The 24,785-nt window shown below is 35.6% G+C and overlaps 1 protein-coding gene across 1 annotated transcript in view; it reads right to left on the reverse strand.

Moving 5' to 3' along the window:
* Positions 1–24,785, reverse strand: part of LOC128994935 (eIF-2-alpha kinase activator GCN1) — a 300,111-nt gene that overhangs the window by 195,546 nt on the left and 79,780 nt on the right. Inside the window, exons 16-29 of the mRNA XM_054419780.1 lie at positions 24,182–24,360; positions 21,825–22,044; positions 19,194–19,336; positions 19,066–19,090; positions 18,828–18,962; positions 18,641–18,775; positions 18,454–18,588; positions 18,076–18,210; positions 17,888–18,022; positions 17,701–17,835; positions 17,565–17,648; positions 17,327–17,461; positions 17,090–17,273; positions 3,006–3,101 (exon numbers count right to left, since the gene is read on the reverse strand). Coding sequence (XP_054275755.1) covers positions 3,006–3,101; positions 17,090–17,273; positions 17,327–17,461; positions 17,565–17,648; positions 17,701–17,835; positions 17,888–18,022; positions 18,076–18,210; positions 18,454–18,588; positions 18,641–18,775; positions 18,828–18,962; positions 19,066–19,090; positions 19,194–19,336; positions 21,825–22,044; positions 24,182–24,360 — 1,876 coding nt within the window. The remainder of the gene's footprint in view (positions 1–3,005; positions 3,102–17,089; positions 17,274–17,326; positions 17,462–17,564; positions 17,649–17,700; positions 17,836–17,887; positions 18,023–18,075; positions 18,211–18,453; positions 18,589–18,640; positions 18,776–18,827; positions 18,963–19,065; positions 19,091–19,193; positions 19,337–21,824; positions 22,045–24,181; positions 24,361–24,785) is intronic.

Genomic DNA, 24,785 nt, shown 5'->3' on the forward strand with positions numbered 1-24,785 from the left:
ACATTTTTTCACCACACTATGATGTTTTTGGCTGTATTACATACGTTAATTGGTGGCTGAAAGTTACGTTTTGCTGGCCATGCCAGCACTGTCATCGTAATTTGGGGACCGAGCAGGTTTTTACAGGCCGGTGCCGCAAAATCAGCTGTCCGCTTACTTACTTAAAACATGAATGCATTTTAAATACACAATCAAAATCCATAGCATTGCAATAGAACTGTGTTATTGTCACCGTTGCCTAGCAACTATTTATTTTTATTTTTGCTGATTCCTAAAATTATTTCTTCACATAACCTTAAAGTTGTAGTTGTGTTGACTATCAGTGTGCATTATTATAGTGGTAATAGGGTATAGTGTGGTGAAAAATAGCGTTCGTACCACGGACCGAAATGGCTTTGCAGCTCTCGATCGATTTAAGTTCTCTACTTTGTCTCGAACTTAAAAACTACCTCGAGCCGGCAAAACCTCATTTTCGGCCCTTGGTACAAAATATACGATTAACGCGTTTCCACCCTTTTCATTTTTAAAACTTGTTGAAATATGTCACTTTGTCACTTAAGATTGGTCACTTGATATCACACTCGCCCGCCATTGCAAACAAATATTATTAATCTATCCCTACTTCATTAAAATTGTTCACCTTAATAACTTATGTATTTAAAATATTTAACTATCACTAAAATATATATAACGACAAGACAACTAAGAAACTAACAAAAAATTAACACCTGTCACGGTCAGATATTGAGCATCGCCCATCGACTGAAGTGAAGACATTGTTTTGACACTTGAGATTACAGTACATATCAATCGCCAAACAAACATTCCCCCTTTCCACCCTTTGGTGCTTGGGGTATTGTTATTGGCTGCCATTGGCTCGACCCCGGGTCCGCTGCATACCAAAGCGACTGGACTTTGACTTTCTCTTTCCCCACCCCCCACGTTGTTTGTCACAAGGGTGCTGACCTCTCACGTACGCACGCACCCCTCACTGAACACATCAAATAAATAACCCGTACTGGGAAGTACTTTCGCCTGACCAGAAAAGCTAACGATTTAAAACTAGCGAATATATTATCTATTTGTTGTCTATTAAACTAACTGAGTAGAAGTTACTTCCAGCTCTTTTTAAAAACTAACTAATAAAATAGAAGTTAGCCAAAAAAACGAACGAATAGCGCTATTCGTTAGAATTTCTATTCGTTATTCCCAAGTATATTGATTACATTATCTTAAAGTTGATCTTTTAAGTAATCAAAAATTATGACTGTTATTCGTTTTGAAACAACGCCCGTAATACTTTGCAATTGCTTGAATTCGAGCAACAGTTGCACTAGTTAATTAATAAAATAAAAACTTGGAATGAGAATTAAATAAGGCTATAACACAATAAAAATAACACAAATTACACAAATTGACAAATTAAAATTATCGTCAAAGGAGTGTAGCGACTCGCTACAAGACAATAGGTAGCGCAAGTCACGTGACACGGTTGCGCGCGCAGTCGGCCCGGCAAGCACGCGCGATGAGAGTAGAACAGTAGTAGTGTGTCGACCGCCTGCAGCTGTACAACTTGACCGGATAAGTAGTAGCATAAGAATGTCTAGCTAATAGATATAGGGGTTGGGGAAGGGTGTAGGCCAGGGCAAACTTATTTTAATTTAATTATGTAATGTATTAGGTTCTCGAATGGTAGTGGTCTGGCGATCAATATCACAAATTTAGAATTCACATTATTTGGTAAATCTAGTTACTTTTTTGACGAATTAGAATAAGTCCAGATATATATATATATAAATTTCTCTGTTCACTATATTATAATTAGATATATTAAAGAACATAAAAGCTGGCCGTGATAGGCAGCTAAGGTAATATTGTGCACTTTGACGAGTTAAATAGTTTCCATGCAATAGAGTTGGGTAACAACAGGAAATGTGCGAGATTTGGTAGTGATTAGAGGAAGATATATAGGGCCCAGGTATCTTCATTTACACTCATACTACTCCACATCATCACAGGAGGACACAGAGGGTTTAGTTACAAATTAATGAGAAGAGGCTATTAATGTCTAGTGCTCACCCTTGGTTGTGTAGTGTGTTGGCGTCGAGTGTCCATCGGAAGAAGAGCCGGCCGACATCACAAGAGGAATAGTTAACACTTTAGAGTACTTCACGAGGGTAAATTGAAAAGAGCCTCAAAGGAGAATAGAGTAGAGGTAATAAGGAAGAGCATATAGAATAAAGATAAAAGAATAAAGAATAAACAATCGGTAACAATGACCGTATATGAACGAACGTTGCGTCAGACGCTAAAACGAGAACACCATATTTTTTACCTCTACCGCTTGGTAGCAACCGACACCGGCATTTCGCCATCAGATAAAAAAAATCACAGTAGCCTAGCAGCAGACAAAGTAAGCTACGAGGTTAGAACTGCACTTCACACTCTTCAGCATCAATCCAATATACTCCTCAGGTTAATTTTAAATTCAAAATCCGGACATTTTGATGATTGACCTGTGATTGCCAGATACGTGGACAATGACGCCGTGACTGCGGGACACGTTGAAGATGGCGCCGCAAATTCGGTTCGGACATGTTTCAGTTGGTGGCGATTGGTTCACGATCGCGGGTTATAGTCATGATGACATTGTGATAGGTACGGTACATATTACAAAATTTATGATAACTATAGCTTGTGCTGCTTTTCTACAGGTAACCATATCAGGCCTTAAAATCCTTTTGGTTTTTAATTTTTTAAATGCATTTTTGGTGCAATTGACTGAAAGAATATTAAATCAGGATTTTAAAAACCAACCCTTTTTACACAGGGAAATAAATTCGGCCCTGTCCCAAGAATCGGGAAGGGAATAAAAATCCTGTCTCGTCCCGTCTTGAACCAAATATACAATTCAGTCCTTCCTTCATAACACAGAATTATTTGATGGAAACATAAAATGGCATTAAATATACAGGAAACATAACAAGTGGTTATTGTGAACTCACCCAAGTCTTCTTGTTGCCAGGCTGAGTCTAGGTCACACTTGGGCTTCTGTAACCTCAGAGTTACATTGGCAATCAGGTCTGGTAGAAGTGATGGAACTGTAAAAGAACATTTTTATTTGGTGTTTGAATCTATAGAGAGAGACTTACAGGCTAAAGTGACAACACGGATGGTTTTTTATAGTGATGGGTCGGTACTTAATGTCAAATGTCGGTTCCACCGGTTCTTGGGTAAAGTACCGGGACCAAGAACCGATGGTGAAATGTCGGTGCCAATACCTTCGGTACCAAGTTTATAGGTTATATTTTTATTTAATCATTTACAAAATTCAAATTGTCAACCATGATGATCGATTATTTTTCACTTCAGGCTATTTCAAAGGGCATATTTGTCATGAAATATTATCAACAGTAGGCTATAGGATGATTATTTCAATGTTTGTTGAGCTTTGTTGAGCTCAAAACAAATAATTTTGTATATTGAAGCAGAGCTAGAGATATACAAGGGCTAGGCCACGCGAGCTCAGAAAGTGATGCCAGCTGGCTCCCCTCCACTCCGGTGCTGTGACGTCACAGCGGTACCTCGGGCTCCCGGCACAGTATATCTTTGCCTGTGTGAGCGGTGGTATTGCCGCACATTTAGGTTCGAAAAAATTACTTTTCACCACACTATGATGTTTTTGGCTGTATTACATACGTTAATTGGTAGCTGAAAGTTACGTTTTGCTGGCCATGCCAGCTGTCATCGTAATTTGGGGACCGAGCAGGTTTTTACAGCCCGGGGCCGCAAAATCAGCTGTCCGCTTACTTACTTAAAACATGAATGCATTTTAAATACACAGTGTAGTGGGGTCTTGAATACACAATCAAAATCCATATAGCATTGCAATAGAATTGTGTTATTGTCACCGTTGCCTAGCAACTATTTATTTTTATTTTAGCTGATTCCTCTTAAAATTATTTCTTCACATAACCTTAAAGTTGTAGATGTGTTGACTATCAGTGTGCATTATTATAGTGGTGAATAGTGGTAATAGAGTATAGTGTGGTGAAAAATAGCGTTCGTACCACGGACCGAAATGGTTTTGCAGCTCTCGATCAATTCAAGTTCTCGACTTTGTCTCGAACTTAAAAACTATCTCGAGCCGGCAAACCTCATTTTCAGCCCCTAGGTACAAAATATACTATTAGTAGATATTTAAGGATTATATTGGGAGTGGACTGTAAAGCGATGGCTAAGAATACTGTAGTTATTGATCCAATGCATTAAGTTACTGTGTAATATCTGTGTTCGTATTGCTCGAATGTATCTTAATGTATGGATTTTTTATTGTATTTTAGTGATGTGTCAAAACCAAATCTCAAATCTCAAAACCATCAAAACTTTGGAAAAGTTTCGGTTTCGAGATTCAAAAGTTTCAAAATAGGAAGTTTTGGCACTTATATTTTTGAAAATTATTATATTTTTTGTGTCATTATTATTAACATTGTTTACACCCAAGCTAGTAGCAATCAAGCAAACACATCTCCATTAACACTAATGAAACAAGTAAATTGTATTCTGAACTGCAAAAGGCATCTTAAATACTGGAACAGCATAGAATTCAGTTTCATATCAATATTCGATATTTATTAAACACAAAGAAATATTGACCACTAAATGTTCTAATTCATGTAATATTTATGTTTATTTCAATGACAAGAGTTGCATTTATTTTAATGTTAGTTGTTTATAAAAAATATGTTATTTGGGTTTGAAGTTTATCTGTCACATCAAGAGTCAATCTCTTTCAGTTTTGATTGCATAATCATAATGAAAATGTAATCATTACTTGTATTTTTATTTTTTAGCAACCTTGACCAGGTAACTAAAAAGTTTCGCGTTCAAGTTTTGAAATTCGAGATTCGGGATTCGATTATTTAAGTTTCGTTTTTGGTTTCGAGATTCAAAATTTCTGGTTTTGACCATCACTATTGTATTTATTTATTATTTATTCATTACTTTTAGAATTCATTGAGGTTATATAAAATACATTGACGTTGTATAAAAATACATTATACTTAGTATTTTGTAACTTTTACAAAAAGGAAAAGAATTTCAATTCATCAATAAAATTTAATATACATATTTTAATCCATTAAAATAAAGTTGCCTGACTAACTGACCTCAATCTCTGTTAACCAATAACTAACAAGTCGAGTTTTGGTGTGATTTTACTTTATCAGTTTACATCATGATTATAATTTGTAAAGTTGTAAATGTTTAGTTTCGATATTATTTATTGTGCCTCGACTGAAATGTGACATTACTTTTAGAAACTTGAGACACTATTTTTAGCCGGGTTTTGTGAACTTCATTAACTGTTTACCAACAACGAATATCGCAGGGGTGACTTTATCACTTTAATCATATTTATTAGTGGTAAATTTGTACATATTTAGTTTGTAAACTGTTTTATGTGGATATAATTACGTAATTTGAGGTCTGGGACATTACATTCAGTCCGTTTTTGAAACATTTCGTCATGATGAACAAACGATTTGATCGCCAAATGAAAGAGAAAAAAAACTATAACTATTGTAGAAAAAAGTATAAAATATTTATTTATGTATATTTTCTTTTAAAACTATGTATATTCATGTAGGGGAATAAGTTTACTTTAATTTTAAGTTGGCATGTGGGGTTTATGTGTTTGAAAAATAAAATACAAATTACATGTGTGAATAACAAAATGTTTTTCTAGACAAATATAAACATTTATTAAAAGTCATAAACATTTATTGAAATTATCATTTTACATATGCAACTCTTACTTCATTTGATCTCTAGTATTATTGCCTAAAAATGTAAACTTTTGCTTTACCTCTTGATAATACATTTATTTGGCTTTTGTTTGAAATTTGTAGTGCAAAATCGTGAAACTTACTTACTTACTTCATTTGATCTCTAGTATTATTGCCTAAAAATGTAAACTTTTGCTTTATCTCTTGATAATACATTTATTTGGCTTTTGTTTGAAATTTGTAGTGCAAAATCGTGAAACTTACTTACTTACTTCATTTGATCTCTAGTATTATTGCCTAAAAATGTAAACTTTTGCTTTATCTCTTGATAATACATTTATTTGGCTTTTGTTTGAAATTTGTAGTGCAAAATCGTGAAACTTACTTACTTACTTCATTTGATCTCTAGTATTATTGCCTAAAAATGTAAACTTTTGCTTTATCTCTTGATAATACATTTATTTGGCTTTTGTTTGAAATTTGTAGTGCAAAATCGTGAAACTTACTTACTTACTTCATTTGATCTCTAGTATTATTGTCTAAAAATGTAAACTTTTGCTTTATCTCTTGATAATACATTTATTTGGCTTTTGTTTGAAATTTGTAGTGCAAAATCGTGAAACTTGTCATTTTATTGTTTTTGGACCATAACATTGTATAAATGGTAATTTGGATTTTTTTACATTTCCATATTTTATAAACACAATTATTAATATGCGCGTAGATACCGGGTGACATATGCTATGCACTGCCGTGCTAGGCTACCGCCGCGCCGCGCCGACGTACCAGCGCTACGTCACTGAGGAGGGGCAGGAGAGGGGAAGTAGGATCAGGCGGCAACCGCTAACATCAAAGGAGTGAGCCAGCCCTTGTATATCTCTAGCCCTGATATTGAAGTGTTGATGTATGTCTAATGATTTTGGAGAACTTACAAAAAATTGTTAATTTTACATCTCCATGTTTTTCTCATCAATAAAAAAACTGTCGTATTTTGCTTGTTTAGGGATATTTTAATTAAATTTGTTTATTTTATACTAAGCAAGCTACTAACATTTTAACAAACACACTTCATTCCCTCCCTGTAGCAGCAAATCCTTTACAGTAATCCCTAACATTAATATTAATTAAATAGGGTGTTATCAACAAGTGCTGAACCTAGACTACTGTGCAGGTTTGCTGCGGCAGGGGTATTTCTTAATACTTTTTTATTAGTGATGGGTCCGTACTTAACGTCAAATGTCGGTTCCACTGGTTCTTGGGAAAAGTACCGGGACCGAGAATCGATGGTGAAATGTCGGTACCGATACCTTCGGTACCAAGTAAATTAGTTATATTTTTATTTAATCATTTAAAAAATTCAAATTGTCAACCATGATGATTATTTTTCACTTCAGGCTATTTGAAAGGGCATATTTATCATGAAATATTATCAGCAATAAGCTATAGGATGATTATTTCAGTGTTAGTTAGTTAAGTTGTAGTCATTATCGTCAGCTGATAGAGTGGTGCAAACATCGACTGCAATTGCTCTACCATTTTAAGCAGAAGACAGAAGGCAAGCTTAATAAAGATTGGATCAATTAAATGGTTTATTTGGACTCAACAACATTATTAGACTACCTTAATAACATCCTTTGCTTATCTGAAGTTGATTAATAATAATATTAATAATAGTTACAAGTCACAAGATTATTTTATTTTATTCATAGAGTTCGTTAATTAATTTACTTTGTTTTGTACAAACTATGGAAATACAGAAGCAACATAAACAGCACTGAAAGTACGACTCGAACATCAAACTCAGTCAAGTTCACTCTAACTATTTTGACTCAGTCCAGTCCAGTCAGTGGCCAAATTAATATTTTTATGCCCAATGGTTAAATGTTGGGATACTCATGATTTTGACGAATCATATTGCATTTGATCTGTAATCACCGTGACAAATGGCAACACTAGCGCATTGCACAATATTTCAAATTTCAAGTTAACGGGTAAAATTGATTTATTTATGGAGACTACATGGCTACATGACAAATAGCCAAGCCTTCATTCAGCAAACCAAAAAGGGTATTGGTAGGGTTTGTAGAAAACTGTCCTTGTGCAGCCTGATGATGGTGTCACACAGACACCGAAACTAGTTGTGCTAACAACAAAATTGGATTACTTAATAGCAGGTATTCAAACCTTTTCTAATAGTTTCTTCAAAATTGAAGAATGGGTCTTTGTTTTAGGATTTCTTACATAAAATTTATATGTTGATGTGAATGATTAAACTTGTTTTGTCTGTAAATAGTAAGTGAAAGTGGATTAGTTTATTACAAGAATGTAGAAGTAGGCCTACTTTAAATTGCTGTTTTATATACTAATTTGTGATAAATTGTTGATAATGGCTTCCCAAGTTAGGAAGTATTTTAAAACTGATGAAGCAAAAAACAGATATGCGAAATAAAACATATTTAGTAGGCTTATCTCTAGAGATGGGGGGGCTAAAAGCACTGTTAACCCACAATAACAGTACAGGCACTTGGCCTACAAAAAAACCATCACAGTCACCAAACTAATATGTTAAATCTTTTTTTTAAACAAGCCTGCCTCTTAAACTGTAACCCCAAATGAATAGCCTTTGTACTCAGGCCTATTTTCTAAAAAAGTTTTGGGCAAAACTTCCTTTTCACAAATAGCCTACTTGTGTTATAAATTTCCCTTAATAATGGAGCCTAAAATCAAATTAATGCTGGCTATAACTTAGGTAAAAAATTACTCAAAATTACTCTCTTCTAAATATGTAGCTAGAACTTAACAGAAAGTTAGGCCTAACTTAGTTTAACAGCTTTTCAGAGCCCCTTTTCTATCCAAGGTTAGGAGCCTATGTCCAATTTATTGGTTTAACAGTGAAGCATTTAAACAAATAGGTCTATATTTAACACTTCTGGTATGGCATATATGGTTTTGATTTTAATGTGTTTGGTTGTCAAAGTGTTGCTTGTATAAATAGGCCTAGAAGTTTTATTTTCTTAATCACTTAATTAATATAAGTGTAAAAACGTACATACAGCGTAGCGTAGCGCATCACATGTTTTAAATCAAAACCGTGCATTGAAATGAGGTATGACATACTAGTAGTCTATTTCGGCGTAGCTTAGCGAAGCGTACGACCAAGGAACTAACTATTTTGTTTTTCTCAGAGCGTATTAAAACCCATTTGACTGCAGACATGTTTAAAGTTAATACTAGTCTCTTTTCTGCACCAATTGGTCTCCTCCAATTAGTTGTCAGCTTCTCTCAATCATCCTTCACCGAACTAAATAAATAAAATATGTAATCAAACGTTGTAGTCAACATTCTAGTGTAATTCATAAACCGAGACTCGTGTTTCCTAAGGATTGGAAATAAGAGGTGATATTTACCATGTTTGTCCCTGCCTTTACACACTTCATGCACCCCGACAGTTCTACTGATCAAAAACTGCCACATTAAGGTATTTTTGACAAGACTAATACGAACTGTCTTCCACAGAGCCATCCTCTAAACTGATGTACCTTATTAAGACCGTCTACAACCTATAATGCACTACGCTACGCTCTCTGTGTGTTGGACAATGCTGAGCTCGGCTAAACTAAGCTACACTGCGCTATGTTGCGCTTCGCTACGCTGTCTGTATGGTTCTACACTAACCAACCTACACTAATGAAAGAAAAAATCAGTTTTTAAAATTGAAATAGGGATATTTTGATTTCAAAATAAAACAATTAAGTAGCCTAAAAGAACCGAGAATCTTTTTTGGTTAGGAACCGGTTCCGGAACCGACATCGAAACTAGTGGTACCGTATCACTAGTTTCTGAGGACGTAAAACTGTTTTTTGACAAATCCAGATGAAGCTCTCTGACACGTTATCCCGCGCCTTCTAGATAATTACATATATGTGGACATAAAACCGTTTTATTTTACCTGTTCTCTCAACAAGTTCTTTATTTGAGAAATTTTCCCTAACATACAAGAGTATCTGTGTCCACATACTGTCTCATATATGGACACAGTTAGTCTTATACATTGATACAGATAGTCTTGTACATGGACACAGAAAGTCTTGTACATGGACATACATCAAAATGTACTTCTCCTTGCTCTTACGCAGGAAATTCCAAGGACGGCCAGTAACAGCGGCGGCTGACTGTCAAGCACCCAGCCGCAGAATTTTTGCCTCGGATCAAAAGGCAAAACTCCGGTACTTGATCGACACCGGCTCTGACGTATCATGTTATCCAAAGCGTCTTCTACAAGACCATCGCACATCTACAGACTTTGAACAGTTTATTTATTCTCCATAAGAATAACATGTAAAATTTAAATTAAACGTTTTTTTAATTATCTTCGTAACTGTTTGGCATTCAACAAGGCTTCACTGTACAAAATTATTTCTTTTTTTAAGCTCTACAAAATGGTATGGAAAGAAATAAAGAAATTTTATGTTTTAGAGTCAAAAATAGGAAAACCCAATTTTTACCCATAAAAACCCCCATTCCCATAATCCGATCATGCTGGTTCGCGAACTCGTTCAAATACACGTAGGTTTACACGTTTGTACCAAATTCCATCAAAATCTGACCATTTTTGCTAGAGTTATCGCACTAACGGACACATATATATATACGAATTTGAACGGAGGGTGTTTTGGCCTCTGAGGACCTCAAAACAAAAAAGTTAATCGGTACCGTATCTAGGTCTTACCATGAGACCTACTGTCATATGCTTTAATAATCAGATGATTATTGTTGTTTTTATCTGTTATTGTTTACATTTATCTTTTGTGTTAAATTAGTTCTACAATAAAGTTTACCAATTATTTTACGTGTATTTTGTATATTTTATGAAGATATATCAATGGCGACGAGTGATAAAAGTGAAAATGGAACTAGAAAATTAAAACAACAAAGAGGAATCATAAAGTCTCAAATTACAAGGACTTTACATGTGCTGAAAACCAAAGGTTCGTCTATATACGATGCTTTGTGCAGACAAACTCTACTGGATGAAACGTGGAAAAGATTCACTTTGTTACAAGAAGAGATTATAACAACTACAGACGATGAAGATGAAATTGAAAGAGAAGAAGATTACCGTACAGATGTAGAGGAAACTTACCTCGAAGCAAGAGCTTTATTACAACCATTCTTTGTCACTATTAAGCAAACAGGAGTAGAGAGGAATGTCTCTAGTGAAGGAAATAATCCGCATAAGTTGAACATACCGAATGTGAGTTTCACACCCTACACAGAAAATGAAACCTTTCGGAATTTCCTAATGCGGTTTACAAATTCCTTGGACCTAAAACAAATCACAGAGTCCAAAACCAAAACACAACTGTTTCTTAGTACTCTTACACCCGAAATGCATCAGGCATATGTGACGCGATTGCTCCCGAGGCACCAGGTGACAGATCGTTTGAAGAACTTTCAGATATACTGCAAAACTGTTTGGAACCTACTCCAAGTATACTTGCTAACCAAAATAGGTTCATCAGTAAAGTTCAAGATACTGAAGAGGGAATTTCTACGTACGCTCGAGAACTAAAACGTTTGGCAATTGACTGTGATTTTAAGTGTTACAACTGTGAACGTTCAGTTTGTGATATGTTCTTGAAGATGCAATTTATTCGAGGATTAAGAGATAATGAAGTGAGAGTTAGGCTTCTTCAAGAAAAAGGAAATACACTATCATTTAAAGAAGAGGTAGAAATGGCCATTTCTATTGAACAGTCCAAACTGGAAAGTTATGCAATAAAACCTAAGTACTCTCATTACGTTACAGAACAAACTAAGGATGTGAACTATGTGAGTAAACAATCTGGGTTAACAAGAAAGAGTAGAAATGAAATCAAACCGCATTTTACCTTTCAAGATTTAAGAGGTAAATGTTACAGATGCGGCAGTACTCAACATAAAGCTGATACTTGCAAATTTAAAAATGAATTTTGTAGGAAGTGTAACAAGATTGGACACATTGTGAATGTTTGTCTCACACGCAACAGGGTTAGCAATGCAAGCGAGAACGCTTACAAGTTAAAATCAAATAAAATTGATGTTGAAGATGATAATGACAACGTTCATGAGGTTTACATGATGGGGACACCAAATGTGAATGACAAGTTTATAATTAACGTTTCTATTGAAGGCAAGTCATTGAATATGGAACTTGATACTGGGGCGGCTTTGAGCTCATTATCATACAGTGATTTTCTTAAACTTGAACTTAATAAACGTCTATTCAAGACGGAAGTGGAAATGAGAACATACACTGGAGAAATTATAAGACCTGTGGGAGTCTGTTTTGTTGAATGCAAGTACAGAAATTTCAGTTTTCATGGGAAGCTCTATGTTTTAAAACAAAATGTAGACCCAATTTTTGGACGTGAGTGGCTCCGAGAAGTCAAGATGGATTGGGCTGACATAAAACTTACGGATACTAACACATCAGAGGAACTTGATAAACTCCTAACAAACTTTCAAGACATTTTCAAGGCAGAAATCGGTGAAATAAATTCAGAACAAGGACATATACAGCTAAAGGAAGGGGCAAAACCAATTTTCGTCAAACCACGACAAGTACCTTATGCTCTAAGGAAAGCTGTTGAAGATGAGCTACATCGACTGGAGAGCAGTGGTATAATCTCTTAAGTTGAAAACTCACAATGGGGAACACCAATTGTTCCCGTAAAAAAGCCTAATGGAAGTGTAAGGCTCTGCGCTGACTACAAGGTGACAGCAAACAAACTAATATTAGATGAGAAGTACCCTATACCTCGCATTGAAGACATCTTTACACACATGAACAAAGGAAAATTTTTCTGTACCTTGGACATAAGTAATGCCTATCTGCACCTTCCAATGGATGAAGAATCAAGAGAAATACAAACCATAAGTACTCATTTAGGTTTGTACAAAGTAAATCGCCTAATGTTTGGTATAAAAGTAGCGCCAAGTATATGGCAACGATTTATGGACAAGGTTCTCCATGGACTAGAAGGCACTGTATGTTTCTTTGACGACATACTTATTCAAGGGAGCACATTCCAAGAAACTATGTGTCGACTAAAAGAAGTTTTTCAAAGAATTAGATAATACAACTTACGAATGAATCGGGACAAATGCAAATTCTTCAAGAAAAGTGTAAAGTATTTAGGTCATGTTATAGACGAGAATGGCCTTCATAAATCACCTGAAAATGTTGAAGCTATAAGTAAAGCAAAGAGACCAGAAGATATTACTCAACTCAGAAGTTTCCTAGGACTCACAAATTACTACACACGATTTGTGCCTAACATGTCAACCTATCTGGAACCATTAAACAATCTACTAAGACATGGAAAGAAGTTTACATGGAATAAAGAGTGCGAAGATGCCTTTGTGAAGATCAAAGCTGAAATCACCAGTGAACGAGTATTAGCTCATTATGATCCGAGTGAAGCATTGGTACTTGCTACAGATGCGAGTCCTACTGGCTTAGGTGCTTGTTTATCTCACAGATACCAAGATGGATCAGAGAAACCAATAGCATTTGCCTCAAGGACTCTCACAAAAGCAGAAAGAAAGTACAGCCAAATCGACAAAGAAGCTGTAGGAATTTACTGGGGTTTGAAGAAATTTTTCGCCTATTGTTATGGAAGACATTTTGTTCTAATAACAGATCATAAACCCCTCGTTTCCATTTTTGATCCTGCAAAAACCTTACCTTCAATGACAGCTTCGAGAATGTTTAATTATGCTCACTTTTTGTCAGGATTTGATTACACAATTGAATACCGCAACACAACAGAACACGCTAATGCAGATTTCTTATCTCGATTTCCGATCACTGAGGTTCCAGAAAATGTAATTGATGATCACGAGCAGTACCTGATAAACCAAGTGGAAGCAATGCCAGTGACAAGAAAAAAGATTGAAGAGGAAACAAGGAAAGTTGAAAATCTCAAAGTGATATTACACTATTTAAACACAGGGAAGAGTTTAAAAGAACTTGGATTAAGTGACAATGAGTTTTGCTTAATGGATGGCTGTGTGTTCAGAGGGAATAGAATCTGTGTCCCTTTAACATTAAGAAAACAAGTTCTAAACGAGTTGCATGCCGGTCATATGGGCATGACGAAGATGAAACTTCTGGCTAGAAGTTACTGCTATTGGCAAAATATTGATCAGGAGATAGAAAATTTAGTCAAAGATTGCTATTCATGCCAACAGAAACTCAAAAGTCCACCTAAGGAAACGATCCATCCATGGGAACCTCCAAGCGGGCCATGGGAACGTATCCACGTAGACTTTGCAGGACCACTAAAAGGCTGGAGTTACTTCATTGTTGTCGATGCTTACAGTAAATGGGTAGAGGTGATCCCGACTAAATCGACAACAACTGACTGGTGCTTAAAACAACTAGACAAACTATTTGCAACATTTGGTTTTCCTCATGTCCTCGTTTCAGAAAACGGGACTCAGTTTACATCAACTTTGTTTGAAAATTACTAGGGGTGGGCGAGTACTCGACCTTCGAGTAATTACTCGAGTTTTTTCAAATACTCGACCTCGAGTCGAGTAGTAATTACTACTCGAAAATTCCGAGTCGAGTAGTTATAAATAGTGCCAATTCACGATTTTCTACACCCATATTTAATAAATTATATTTTGTTTTGTGTTGATGCCTTATTTAATCCCCATTCCTACAAAAACAACTATCTAACCTCATATAGGTTAGACCAGCGTAAACCAAATGTTCAACAAACACCCATCGTCATTCGGCAGAGCTAGCAAGAGGACTACTAACAACAGACTTTCACTTTCCTACAACAGTCAACAATACGTCTCGATAACGATACAGTAAGTTGAAATAAAGCATTGAATGAATCTATCGAACTTGGGTCTTGGCAGAAAGAAAAGATAAGTTCCACTTTAAACTCAGTGTTGCCAGATGGACGATAATTTTTGTACTTTTACAACTGTTGTATTGGCGTAAACAAATTATAAGTATAATTTATTTTCTAATCAGTTTACATAAACATGATTAAAATTAGTCAAACTATTAATTTTTTTACGAATAAAAGCTATAGCAACTTTATGATAATTTTACCGACATTCACCATAATGGTGTAATGATAAATATGGCAACGTCAGCACTGCAAACCAGCTGTTTGATGGGAAAACAAAGCAGAATGAGCAGACCAGCAGACTGACTAGAGAGAGCGAGAGAGAGAGAGAGCAGATATGGTGACAGCTGGCGTAACAAAACAATGGATTGGAGTGATTATGTCAATGTTAGTTTTGAATGTTTTTACTTTGAAGTGAATTTGTAACTTAAAATAAAATTGATTTTGTTAGTGGAAGTTTAATAGAAAGTAAAATAAACATATTCTGTTTGTGGTTTTGATTGTGCAATTTTCAATCTGGTGGTAGAAACATGACAACTACAGTTTGAATTGTAACTTAACCTAGAAAATGTGAGTTTATAAAGAAAGGCCAAATAGGCTATACCGGCTACAGTGAAATGTGTTTTAATTTTAAATTAAGTGTTAAATGTGGGATTTTATATCGAGATAATAGGCCTACTACGTTTTTGTTTGATATTTTCAGTCTGTCAGAGACAAGTGACTTGATCATTTTTATAAATGTACTGAGTGAAGAGGATAGCCCTAGTACCCACAACCTTCAAACTTCAGACAGTGAAGTGCATATCCCAGTGATTACCTATTTTAAAATACCTAATTGCATATTGATATTTTTAACTTGTGATACAATATGCAGTTTGATATATAAGTTTTCTGGTTAAATAAATAAATTTATTTTTATAAATTCTGTTTCTTATTTGAATTGCAATTATTCTTAAAGTTACCTTATTTAGTTAGTTAGTTAGGTTGATTATCATGTTAGTGGGGAGGAATTAAAGGCAAGAAAAAAAAACACACAATAACAAGTGATGTGTAGGCCTAAATAATTTAATGCTGCAGCCAACAAGTAGTCTAGGCCAAATTTTTATTAGGCCTAAGGTAGGAGGTACTAATAATTAGTAACCATATAACTTAGAAAATTTGGTATAAGTACTTAAACTACCTATACCCTGCCTAGGCAGGGTTTAGGCCAGGATGAAATTTGTTTCAGCAAAATGCTGCAAACTCTCTGCAAAGATAAAAACTAAGTTAGGCCTAACTGTAGAAAAAATATTATTCAATAACTTAAGTAAGCATTTAAAATAAAAAATTCCAGTAGGCTAATACTACATTTGTTTGAACATTACATCTTTCAATTTTATTTGTAGAAAATTTGCCATAGGCCTAGCCTGCAAAACAATGTAAACTTAGCATTTTTAAGTTGTGAATATCAAGATGCTAAAAATACTACCGCAGCAAAAACCCTGGGCCTAGGCCTACTTAACGCGCAACTACTCGACTCGACTCGATACTCTAAATTTTACTCAAATACTCGACTCGACTCGACTCGAATTGAAAAATCACTACTCGCCCACCCCTAAAAATTACCTCAAGAAGTATCAAATAACACATAAAACCATCGCTCCTTTTTGTCCGAAATCTAATGGTCAAGCAGAAAGGGTAGTTCAAACGGCGAAGAACCTCTTACATGCTTGTGGGGGAGGACACAATGAGGATAAGATAAACGTGATACTGAAACAGCTAAGGAAGACACACCATTCGGCGACAGGACAATCTCCATACTTGCTTATGTTTGAGAGAAACATAAGAACCGAAATGGACTTAATGGTTGAGATTAAACCTACAACGCAAAATAAAAGTCAAGTTATAACTAGAAGAAGTTTCTCAAAGGGACAAGATGTATTAATGAGAAATTACTCAAACACCTCAGGAGAAAAGTGGTCAACAGGAACAGTCGAAAGGCCGCTAGGGCATGTGATGTACCTCGTTAAATCAGAAGACGGGCGGTTATTTAAGAGACACTGCGACCAACTAAGAGCAGCTTAATAGGGGGGAGGATTGTCATATGCTTTAATAATCAGATGATTATTGTTGTTTTTATCTGTTATTGTTTACATTTATCTTTTGTGTTAAATTAGTTCTACGATAAAGTTTACCAATTATTTTACGTGTATTTTGTATATTTTATGAAGATATATCACCTAACGTAATAGCTTATTATATATATGGGAAATTCGCTAATATTTCCTGTATGGAAAATTCACTAAAAAGTGTATATATGCTAGTTTTTGAGATTATTAGGCCAGGATGAGTTTTTTTCATTCAGGTAAGCCTGAAATTCCAACACCTACACCCTGTGTGCTGTATCCTCACCTTTACTGGGTGTGAACGCTGTGAACCTCAAGGTGACATAAAGAGATGCCATGGCAGGGGCTGACAGAGGAGACTGTAAGGCTCTCAGTACACAAGGTACCAGTGTGTTGTAGCTGAACAGTAGACTAGGGGAGTGTGAGGCAGCAGTCACCATGGACACCACCTTGCTCACCTCTTCATGCAACTGTAGGGCAAACATTGTTACAATTAACTTTCACTTTATCAATACAGGTATGCCATGGCAGGGGCTGACAGAGGAGACTGTAAGGCTCTCAGTACACAAGGTAATAGTGTGTTGTAGCTGAACAGTAGACTAGGGGAGTGTGAGGCAGCAGTCACCATGGACACCACCTTGCTCACCTCTTCATGCAACTGTAGGGCAAACATTGTTCAATTAACTTTCACTTTATCAATACAGGTATGCCATGGCAGGGGCTGACAGAGGAGACTGTAAGGCTCTCAGTACACAAGGTACCAGTGTGTTGTAGCTGAACAGTAGACTAGGGGAGTGTGAGGCAGCAGTCACCATGGACACCACCTTGCTCACCTCTTCATGCAACTGTAGGGCAAACATTGTTCAATTAACTTTCACTTTATCAATACAGGTATGCCATGGCAGGGGCTGACAGAGGAGACTGTAAGGCTCTCAGTACACAAGGTACTAGTGTGTTGTAGCTGAACAGTAGACTAGGGGAGTGTGAGGCAGCAGTCACCATGGACACCACCTTGCTCACCTCTTCATGCAACTGTAGGGCAAACATTGTTCAATTAACTTTCACTTTATCAATACAGGTATGCCATGGCAGGGGCTGACAGAGGAGACTGTAAGGCTCTCAGTACACAAGGTACTAGTGTGTTGTAGCTGAACAGTAGACTAGGGGAGTGTGAGGCAGCAGTCACCATGGACACCACCTTGCTCACCTCTTCATGCAACTGTAGGGCAAACATTGTTACAATTAACTTTCACTTTATCAATACAGGTATGCCATGGCAGGGGCTGACAGAGGAGACTGTAAGGCTCTCAGTACACAAGGTACTAGTGTGTTGTAGCTGAACAGTAGACTAGGGGAGTGTGAGGCAGCAGTCACCATGGACACCACCTTGCTCACCTCTTCATGCAACTGTAGGGCAAACATTGTTACAATTAACTTTCACTTTATCAATACAGGTATGCCATGGCAGGGGCTGACAGAGGAGACTGTAAGGCTCTCAGTACACAAGGTATTTTAGTGTGTTGAAGCTGAACAGTAGACTAGGGGAGTGTGAGGCAGCAGTCACCATGGACACCACCTTGCTCACCTCTTCATGCAACTGTAGGGCAAACATTGTTACAATTAACTTTCACTTTATCAATACAGGTATGCCATGGCAGGGGCTGACAGAGGAGACTGTAAGGCTCTCAGTACACAAGGTACTAGTGTGTTGTAGCTGAACAGTAGACTAGGGGAGTGTGAGGCAGCAGTCACCATGGACACCACCTTACTCACCTCTTCATGCAACTGTAGGGCAAACATTGTTCAATTAACTTTCACTTTATCAATACAGGTATGCCATGGCAGGGGCTGACAGAGGAGACTGTAAGGCTCTCAGTACACAAGGTACTAGTGTGTTGTAGCTGAACAGTAGACTAGGGGAGTGTGAGGCAGCAGTCACCATGGACACCACCTTGCTCACCTCTTCATGCAACTGTAGGGCAAACATTGTTCAATTAACTTTCACTTTATCAATACAGGTATGCCATGGCAGGGGCTGACAGAGGAGACTGTAAGGCTCTCAGTACACAAGGTACTAGTGTGTTGTAGCTGAACAGTAGACTAGGGGAGTGTGAGGCAGCAGTCACCAAGGACACCACCTTACTCACCTCTTCATGCAACTGTAGGGCAAACATTGTTCAATTAACTTTCACTTTATCAATACAGGTATGCCATGGCAGGGGCTGACAGAGGAGACTGTAAGGCTCTCAGTACACAAGGTACCAGTGTGTTGTAGCTGAACAGTAGACTAGGGGAGTGTGAGGCAGCAGTCACCATGGACACCACCTTGCTCACCTCTTCTTGCAACTGTAGGGCAAACATTGTTCAATTAACTTTCACTTTATCAATACAGGTATGCCATGGCAGGGGCTGACAGAGGAGACTGTAAGGCTCTCAGTACACAAGGTACCAGTGTGTTGTAGCTGAACAGTAGACTAGGGGAGTGTGAGGCAGCAGTCACCATGGACACCACCTTGCTCACCTCTTCATGCAACTGTAGGGCAAACATTGTTCAATTAACTTTCACTTTATCAATACAGGTATGCCATGGCAGGGGCTGACAGAGGAGACTGTAAGGCTCTCAGTACACAAGGTACTAGTGTGTTGTAGCTGAACAGTAGACTAGGGGAGTGTGAGGCAGCAGTCACCTTGTACATGGAATCGGCCCATCTCCTGCCCATCTGGTTAGGTCTATCTCACCAATTATGAACAATGTTTTTTACTTGTATAAAAGAAATATAATTGGGTATTTTATTTGTATATATTTATTTTATAGCTAGGCCTAATAGTTTAGTAATCACGGCTAATAAATTGTAGCCAACTTAGAACTATTTAGTTCAAAACAGCTACAGTGCCTTTGTTCTCTCTGCAGATGATATTGCACAACACAATCTACATTTCAAGATGTCAGAGAGACAGTCAGACTCAGACAACTGGCGCGCGAACGTCCTGCCAACACCAACACGAAATTATACCAAAAAATGTCTGTATCAATAAGTCAGACTTTTAGATGTATTATGTTTATTTTTAGTACAAAATAAATAACCTAAACACGTCGAAATGTTTAGTTTCATCCCTGCATTACACATTATTAGAAAAATTAGATTCAACTTCAACATCGTCAACTTAGGCTTGCCTTATATTGCGCCAAAAATATTTAGATCTGATATGTAGGAATTTTTTTTTTTTATAAAGAGTATAGAACTAGATTACAAGTTTAAAACAGTGTGATTTTTTTGTGTTTCCCAAGGATTCGACGTTCAATTAATGTCAGTTATCAAGTATATCTTATTATACAAAGTATATTCATTCTTGACCTGTTCAAGGAAAAAAGTTAAGAAATAAAAGTTTTTAAAATGTGGTTGTTTTATTGTTTTATTACACTCTGTATTTAGAAGGTATCCTCATTTATGAATGTGTTTTCAGCTAGACTTAGAGAATTATTTTTATAGTTCAAATTTTTTTGAAGATATAACTAGTGAGAAAATGTTATTATATATGATTTAAGTTCTAATTAATAAATATTATCTTTTTGGTAGGCCCACTCACTGATCTTTTTAAATTTTTTATGTTTAACACAAACTTTTATTCATTTAAATTTATATTTTTTATTTCACATCTATTTATTACATAGCATGCAATAAAGTATCAAATAGACAGTAAACACTGATGATCAAATTTTTTGGTATGTTCTAAAAACCTATGAATGCTAAAAATGCTGAATCGCACACCCCTAGTTGTGTATCAACATTTAGGTGTGACAACCAAACAGATAGTGGTAGACCATTGTTTAATTAAGTGTACCTATTAATGTTTATACAGGGTGATTGGTACTCAGTGTGACAAAAATTTTTTGTTGTAAGTACAAAGTAAATGAAGTGTGATGATGCATATCAAATGTTACAAGTCTCAAAATTAGCTTCCCAAAAAATATTTTATGTTTTTAAAAAATAACCATGCTTTTAAACTTAATACAGCGATTTCTCAATTACCTGTATATGGATTTGAGTAGATAATGTCATTTTTGTGTTCTATATTAAATTTTGAACAAGAATAATGGAAAATTACGGAGGATCAGTTGTAAAAACTCCATTGTAACTAGATTCAAAAATAAAAATTAAGATATTTGATAAAAATTGTAAAAACAATGGTCTATTGCATTTTTCACACCCTGTATACAAGAAAGTGTCGGAATATGTTAAAAACTGTGCCATTTTATAAGCTTTCCAACCATATGCTACACTATTGAGGTTTAGATATATTTTTTTGTTTGTTTTAGTGGTGTGAATACCAGAAAACAGGGAACTTTTTTACTGTTTTTACTGTTCAAGCTGAAACAAAAATACAACTTTTGCTTAATACATGCCGACTTTCTATGTTTTAAATGTTAAAGACACCATGCTTTGTAGTCTTCAAACCATTAAAGTGTACATAAGCAGACATAAACCTCAATAGTGTAGCATATGGTTGGAAAGCTTATAAAAGGGCACAGTTTTTAACATATTCCGACACTTTCTTGTATACAGGGTGTGAAAAATTCAATAGACCATTGTTTTTACAATTTTTTCAAACGTCTTAATTTTTATCTTTGAATCTAATCTATTTACAATGGAGTTTTTACAACTTAGCCTCCGTCATTTTCTATTATTCTTGTTCAAAATGTAATGTAGAACATGAAAATTACATTATCTACTCAAATGCATATACAGGTAATTGAGAAATCGCTGTATTAAGTTTAAAAACATGGTTATTTTTGAAAAACATAAAATAATTTTTTGGGAAGCTAATTTTTAGACTTGGAACATTTGATAAGCATCATCACACTTCATTTACTTTGTACTTACACCAAAAAAAAATTGTCACACTGAGTACAAATCACCCTGTATGTGAAATAAAGCAATTGATTAATTCATTCTTAAAGAATGTATAGTACCTTGCACATTCAATCTTAGTAAAGATTATTACTGAGAGTGTTCACTCACCAGAGTGAGAGCATCTCTGACAACAGCCTCTTTTTCCAACTGCAGTTTTACTGCCTCCTTCTGTTTAGGTGTCAGCTCAGGCTCCTTCCCCTTCCCCTCTCTTCGCTTCTTCTCCTCCAACTCCCTTCGCAGCTGCAGTTCCTCCTGCTGCTCTTTGAATGAGTACACTTTGCTCTCTCGCTTCATGTTCTTGGCGTTGAGCACTGACTCACTCTCCTTCCTTGGAGACAACAGTCAACCAGTGTTATAGACAAGCAGATTCCATGAAGAGCAAGAGTAAGGGTTAATTAGTATGTATAATAATTTAAAAAACTAACTTTTCCGTGGTTTGATTCTTTCAGGCACTAAAAAAAACTGTGCATATAGTTATAACTTATGATAATTTCATAAAGTTGTTTGTTTGAACAAACTCACACTAATTACTAGAATTGCTTTCAGAGCAGTGGAAGCCAGTTGAACGTAGCAATCACGTTCCATGAATATAAGTACAAAAAACTTAAACAACGTCAATTGAAGAAATAAAACTCCTACTTTGTTAATTAAAATTACAAGTTTCCTGAGTATGGTAAGTTTACTAACACTCTGTTTAAAATGAAACCATTTGATTTGACCATTTTTCTTTAAATTCTATTCAGATCTCCAATTTTATAGCTGAACCTTCATCTATAATGTTAGATCAATCTTTTCAAATAAACCCTTTTCCCAATAATTTAAAATATACAGAGCTAAAACTCAAACCTCTCTTTACGAAGGGCGAGAGACAAAATCCGGACAATAATAGACCAATTTATCTTCTAAGACAATTTTTTAAGGTGTTTGAAAAACTAGAATCCAAACAAATCTCAAGTTTTCTTGAGAAGAACAATATTTTGGCTAATGAACAACTTGATTTTAGAAAGGGTTTAAGCAAAATGAAAGCTGTATGAGATTTTATTAGTGAGGTTTCACGGGCTTTTAATGGATAACAGAGCACAATGGGAGTGTTTTGTGACCTATCCAAGGTATTTGACTGTGTCAACCATGATATCCTTTTAAAAAAGCTAAATATTTATAACTAAAAAAAAATCCGTTTTATGGTTGACTTCATACTCTTAAAAAATCGTTTTCAAATAACAGTAATTTTTAAAATTAATGAAAAACCAATACCAGAATGGGAAAAGATTACAGTTGTTGATGTTCCTCAAGGCTCAATCCTTGGACCTTTACTCTTTATTTTGTATATAAATGACTTGCCTAAAATTTCTCAAATAGCCTTATTTTATATGCCGACGACACAACTGCAGTTGTCAAATCTAAAAATGATCAAGAATTATCTTATACTACAAAGCCCAGAACTAGATAGAACTTAAGACAACGAATAACACACGAAGCTCAGCAAATACCGCAGGAAATGATACAGAATGTAGTACAACACCAATATTACAGACGACCCTCTTTTATTTACTTCGATGACTTAAACACGATGCCAGTATATTATATTCTTTGGTCGCTGGTATTACCGCAGATTATGATAATTTTCTCAAATTGTAAAGTTCATCAATATTTCTGGTACTTTAATTTAATGTTGACTGGACCATTTTAAAAGGAATTTGTTAATGTTTTACAATACTTTTCAGTGTCATGCCATGAAAAGTAATACAGTTTTTACATTAGACTCTTGACCAAAGAGGATGTTTTGAACAGTTTAAGTTCCTTCATTGTGTATTGTTCCTACTTTTGTTTGTTTAGTTGAGTTGTTATTGACTAATTGCTGAATATTTTTCCTTAATTAGATAACTATTCCTTGCACAAATTAAATAAAGAATTCATTAGGGACTGTTAATTTTGTGTTTTGTTCAAGTTTTCATTTGTTAATTTTAATTTGTCTCCCCAGCTTGTAAACCCAGCTATTAAATTTCAATTTGATAAAATTATGTTTTTGGCATTATTTAATTTTCTACACCTTCATTATTTACATAATTTGAATTGGCAAGATTGGTATTATTGGTATACTTGACATTTCATTGAGTGAACGTAGCCTAAACTGTAATAATTTGCTTAATCGCGCACAAAAAGATTTGAAAATCGAAAAGATTCGAGATTTGATTTTTTTAGATTCGGATTCGGATTCGAGATTCGAAATTTCCGGATTTGACCATCACTACTTTCTTTGGTAAATTTGATTTTTCCCTGCACTTTCTACATTTTGAAATATTACCGAACAAAAATTGTTAAAATTCGACTTATTGAGGTTAAATATTTAGAAACTTCGACTTATAATTTTTAACATTATGATTAATGTGGATTTCAAGGGGATTTAAAAAAAAGTTGAGATATTAGGGTTCGAGTAATTGAGGTTCTACTGTATGAATACTCACCCAGAAATGACACTCTTGTCGTATAGACTGCCAGATGGAGTGAGGTAGATGAAGTACTCTTCCTGAGATATCTTGAGCAGACTAGGATTTGAGAGAGCAGAGCGTGTGCGAGAGATCACGGGAGGCAGCATTATATCAGGGTTGGAGCAGACCAAGGTTTTTAGAGCTCCCTCATAGCTCTGTCAACAGAAAATAAGATACAAATGTAGTCATGGATGAGTTGCTGATTTCTTTGGTTTGGTTTTTTTACGGTTATTGGTTCCCCCCCCCCCTTTGTTGAAATAAATCGACAGTAAGTAAAGACACAATATTTCATAACTTGACAGAGATTGGTGTGCAATTAATTGGCGAGTTGAGTGATGATTTCATATATTCTCTAGGGCTATTTGTAGATCATTTCTTTATGTCCATACATTTAGCAGATTATTTGTATGAAAGGATGACTTACATTACAGGCACTATGAGGAAAAACATGAAATGTAAATCTGATGCTCTAAAAAAATATTTGAAGTAGGCCAAAAAGTGTACAACCGTAAATAACACAAATTGATGGTTGTGTACAAGGAAAAAGAATCCAGTACTTCTTCTGTCAACTAAGTGTGTT

Source organism: Macrosteles quadrilineatus, unplaced genomic scaffold (assembly GCF_028750875.1).
Source record: "Macrosteles quadrilineatus isolate MER2022 unplaced genomic scaffold, UCM_ALF_1.0 Scaffold_1__1_contigs__length_201487025, whole genome shotgun sequence".
NCBI lineage: Eukaryota > Metazoa > Arthropoda > Insecta > Hemiptera > Cicadellidae > Macrosteles > Macrosteles quadrilineatus.